Source organism: Galeopterus variegatus, unplaced genomic scaffold (assembly GCF_000696425.1).
Source record: "Galeopterus variegatus unplaced genomic scaffold, G_variegatus-3.0.2 Scaffold11247, whole genome shotgun sequence".
Classification (NCBI taxonomy): Eukaryota; Metazoa; Chordata; class Mammalia; order Dermoptera; family Cynocephalidae; genus Galeopterus; species Galeopterus variegatus.
In genome coordinates this window covers 33173-37612 of record NW_007737358.1, presented here as the reverse complement: position 1 = coordinate 37612, position 4440 = coordinate 33173, and the positions used below count along the sequence as shown (strand labels likewise).

Below are 4440 nucleotides of genomic sequence, written 5' to 3'. Positions count from 1 at the left end.
TATCAGATGACTAGAAGAGAGGAGATTGAATGTCCTCATCACAAATAAATGATTGTTTTGTAATGATGAATATGCTAATTACCCCCATTTGATCATCATCACACATTGCATACATGTATTGAAATATAACTCTGTACCCCACAAATATGTATAATCAATACATTCTAATTAAAAAATAAATAAAGTGCCAAGGATTTCAAAGAAAGAAAAGCAAATAAGACCCTTACATTAAAATAAGTGCTTATGATATTATTTTGTTTCATAAGCACTTTTCCCAAAAACCTCTCCCCAAAAGGGGCTCTGGGTTTGGTTGCTTATCTGGGATCCATCCACCCATTCCCCACCCACATTATTTCCACCAAACCTTGCATTGACCAAACTTCCTCAAAACCCCCATGAAAGCATAAACACAGGGAATGTTGCCTGCTCTGCTCACTAACAACTCCCAGCAATCACTACTTGGGTAAATGAACAAAATAATAACATCTACAGCGTGATAAGACTTTGTAGGTCACAAAAGCACATTCACATGAATTTTCTCACTTAGTCTTCACAACAGCTCTGTGAGATGGGGTGTTATGCTAATGTTCATTTTATAGGAGAAGTCAGGGTTCAGCTGCTGCCTAAAGTAATTCGGAACTTACTAACTGAGATGCAATTCCAGCTCATGCAGTCCTGGTCCTGTGTCTTCTCATCATATTCAGTGGGTTGTCTTAGAAAGAAGGTGTCCAGGGAAAGAGGCAGCCTGGCTGACACATCCCTGTGGTTTGTTTCAGGTGGGTCTTTTTCGCAAATCGGGAGTGAAGTCTCGAATCCATGCCCTACGTCAAATGAACGAAAACTTCCCTGAGAATGTCAGCTATGAAGACCAATCTGCTTACGATGTGGCAGATATGGTGAAACAGTTCTTCCGGGACCTCCCTGAGCCTCTTTTCACCAACAAGCTCAGCGAGACCTTCCTGCACATCTACCAGTGTAAGTGGAATCAATGCTGATCAGTGCTCTCATGCCCTCATCCACTTAAAAAATTCCCTATAGATTGAGTTTTAATTATACCAGTGATACATGAATCTATAAAGAAGTATTTAAAAGTTATAACCCTACTCTCCTCTTCAGAAGTAACTTTTGTTCCCAGTTTGATATGGAAATCTCCAGGCCATTTATAATGCATTTGAGAATACCTTTTTGACATCAAAATATTCCTTCTCAACGGGGTTTTGTGTAAGATCTAAAAAGAACTTTCAATAAATTTAAAATGAAAGGGGACACAATAGAAGTTGCTCTGTATAGAGGTCTTTATTAAAACTTATTTGTTTTAAAAATTAAGCTCTTCCTTAGGAAATAGGAGGTTCACAGTCAAGTGTTTAAAAAGACAAGAAATAAAAAGTGTATGTATTTTAATACTAAGTATTTTAATTGGTGAAAATCAGGCAAACCAAATCAAGGCTTGCTTATGTTTATTCAACTAATTTGTATTTTCACTTGGAATTTTTTAAATGATATTAAATTGATAGTTCTCAGCAAAGCCTCTGTAACTAAAATAATCACTGAAATTAAGTTATTGATTAAAAAGCATTCTGCTAAAAGTAGTTGTAAAGGGGGATATTAGAAATGAGCATGTGACTCTTTTCTAGATACGATAGTGTTATGATTGTGAATTATTTTGATGGCCCACATCTCAATTCTTTAGAAAAAAACACTTGGTCTGTGGACTTTGTGTTTTCAGCAAAACATGCCTGAAATGGATCTTGACATGGAATTGATCCAATTTGAAGAAGATCCCTGCTATAGAGAATTCTACACTAAATGTGTTTAAGTAGTCTATAATATTGCAAACTCAAAAAGAATTGTAATCAGTACCACTTGTAAAAGCAGGGTAAAGTGTCACCCCACTGAATAAATATTATTTTGTCAAAGTGAATAGGTTAAGTTGAATTAATGATACACTTTGCTAGATCCCAAACACAGGGAGTTCATGATGTTGCCGTGAAAGATTAACTGTGTTTCTCCATTAAGCTTCCCTTATGGTTTGGAAGTATCATATACGAGTCTTTATGTTTAATCAGTTCTTGGGTTAAGGTTGACAGTAGTCGAAGCCAGATTGTTTCTGAGATGTAAATGCCTTCGTCCCATACTGCGACTCAGGAGCAAGAAGCTGGATCAATGCAGGGCTTTGTTTTAGCTGAGCAAACATTTACTGCATGTGGCTTATGTACAGGGCACCGTGCTGAGCACTGCAGGGCATGTGGGTGGGTGAGACTCACTCTCTTCTCGTAAGGACCTTGCAATTGAGGAAGACAAAACATGAGATGAGTAGCTGCAATTCACCAAGGTTGGAGAAGTTCCATAAAAAGCTCACAAAGAGAAGTCCAGGGAAGTTGAGATAAGGACTTGGTAGGGATTGTGACACCTGAGGGTTAGGTGAAGCAGATTGCATCACCATGTGTCCAGAGAGGACTGGGTGTTGGTCTGGCTTGCATGTGTGGTAAATGTTTAATGAGACACCAAATGACACTGCACTAGGCCAGGGCCATGCAAGTGAGGGCAGTGAATATTAGGGCAGGGAGTTCGTACTTGATTCATACACGAGTACTGGGGAACCCTCAAGTTTTGTTGATGGACATACCAGTTACAATGATTTCAGCTGTAAAGACAGAACCAAAAATTTATAAAACTGTTTAAACAAGGACTTTTTATTATCTCACATGACAATTCCGTGGCTCAGAGATGCCAGAGCTAAAGTCAGCCTCTCTTGTCTTCCCTCATAAGGTCACAATAAAATTGCCAGCACTTAGAGTGATCACATCTTCACAAAATCACATCACAGGCAAGAACAGAACGTGAGGGCTTCTCCTTGGGCCTATGTCTCTTTTTATCAGGGAGATAAATCTTGCAGAAGGTCCTAACATTTTTCTTAGCCTCATCGGCCATAAATGGTTTACATCTTCTCCCCTAAGCCAATCACAGGAAAGAGGAATGGAATTACCATTTTTGGTTCATCCCTGGGTCTGAGGGAANTGTCTCTTTTTATCAGGGAGATAAATCTTGCAGAAGGTCCTAACATTTTTCTTAGCCTCATTGGCCATAAATGGTTTACATCTTCTCCCCTAAGCCAATCACAGGAAAGAGGAATGGAATTACCATTTTTGGTTCATCCCTGGGTCTGAGGGAAGGGGTCATCTCTCTGAGTACATTGCAGCCCACACCTGAACAGACGTGTGTTTTCTTAGCAAGGAAGAAGGGAGGATGGGTCTTAAGCGGGTGGCCAACCTTGTGCCTACTGCAAGGCTGAAAGTCCATCAGAACTCAAGAAGTGGTGTGCAAGAGCTGTTGGGCTGGAAGAGAATGGAGGGTCAGGAGCTAGCACACTGACCGGGGCTTTGGGCATCTGCAGTGACTTCCAGCCAGTGAGACTGGAAATAAGACATTCCATGGATAGACTCTAGAGTCAAAGTTTCCCAACTACTCCTGCGGGAAAGAGGAGCCTGTCCTCCTCTGGTTCTCCAGAGCAGTTCTGTTTTCAGCTGTGTCACTTGTGGACCTTCATCAAATTATGAACTAGAGTGGAGTGTTGTGTGAGCAATGACAATATTTGAATCTTGCTGATCTATAGGAGAGAGGAGGTTGGAGCCATCAAAGACAGCCTGAGGTTTGATGACTGAGAATGTGGAAAGTGGAGGAGAGAAGGGGAGCTGAGCTGGGGGCGGGGAGGAGGGAGGTGTTCAAGAATCAACAGGATGCTGAGTTCGAGGTGCCAGTGGCCATCCACATGCTCGTAAATCACCAGCTCTTAGAAATGCAGATCTAGAATAGTCTTCTGAGCACCAAGGAAGGAGCAGGAACTACGGGAGGGTCATGTGTAACAGAAAGGTCAAACAGGGTAAATTCCAAAACGAACGCTAAATTGAGGGATTAGTAGTTGACCTTCTCAAGCACTTATGTAGAAAATGATGCACAGAAGGTATTCTCAGGGGGATAAAGGAACAAGTGAGTAGAAAAGAAATTGAACCAACATTTAACAGACAATCAAAAATGTTGGCATGGGGGAGAGGTTTGGCATACTAAAGTGAAACACTGTATGCACACTAGACATCTCACCTAAGTAGCATATTTAAAAGCAGTTGAATGGCCCAAGCTGAATTTATAACACCTATCTGAAGCTTGAAATCAGTAGCAGCATCTGTTTTTGTTTCAGTACCAGCAAAAAAAAGAAAATGGTTTTGCTATAATTTTAACAAAATGGTTGTTCTGTATGAATCCCAAATATATCTTGTGCCAGTACACAGGGATGGGTTTCAGAACACTGAATGCATGGTCAGGCTTGTCCAGGAATTTGGATTTGCTGGCTGACCAGGACCAGGAGTGTGACCAGCCCTAGAATGTGAGATCTTCCTACATATAAAGGAGAAGGGCAGGAGAGCCCAGCCTCGATATCCCAAA

General features: G+C 40.8%; 1 protein-coding gene across 1 annotated transcript in view; it reads left to right on the top strand.

Annotated features, from left to right (window-relative positions):
* STARD13 (StAR-related lipid transfer (START) domain containing 13) overlaps positions 1 to 4440 on the top strand; it is a 28366-nt gene that overhangs the window by 12199 nt on the left and 11727 nt on the right. Inside the window, exon 4 of the mRNA XM_008594660.1 lies at positions 777 to 975. Coding sequence (XP_008592882.1) covers positions 777 to 975 — 199 coding nt within the window. The remainder of the gene's footprint in view (positions 1 to 776; positions 976 to 4440) is intronic.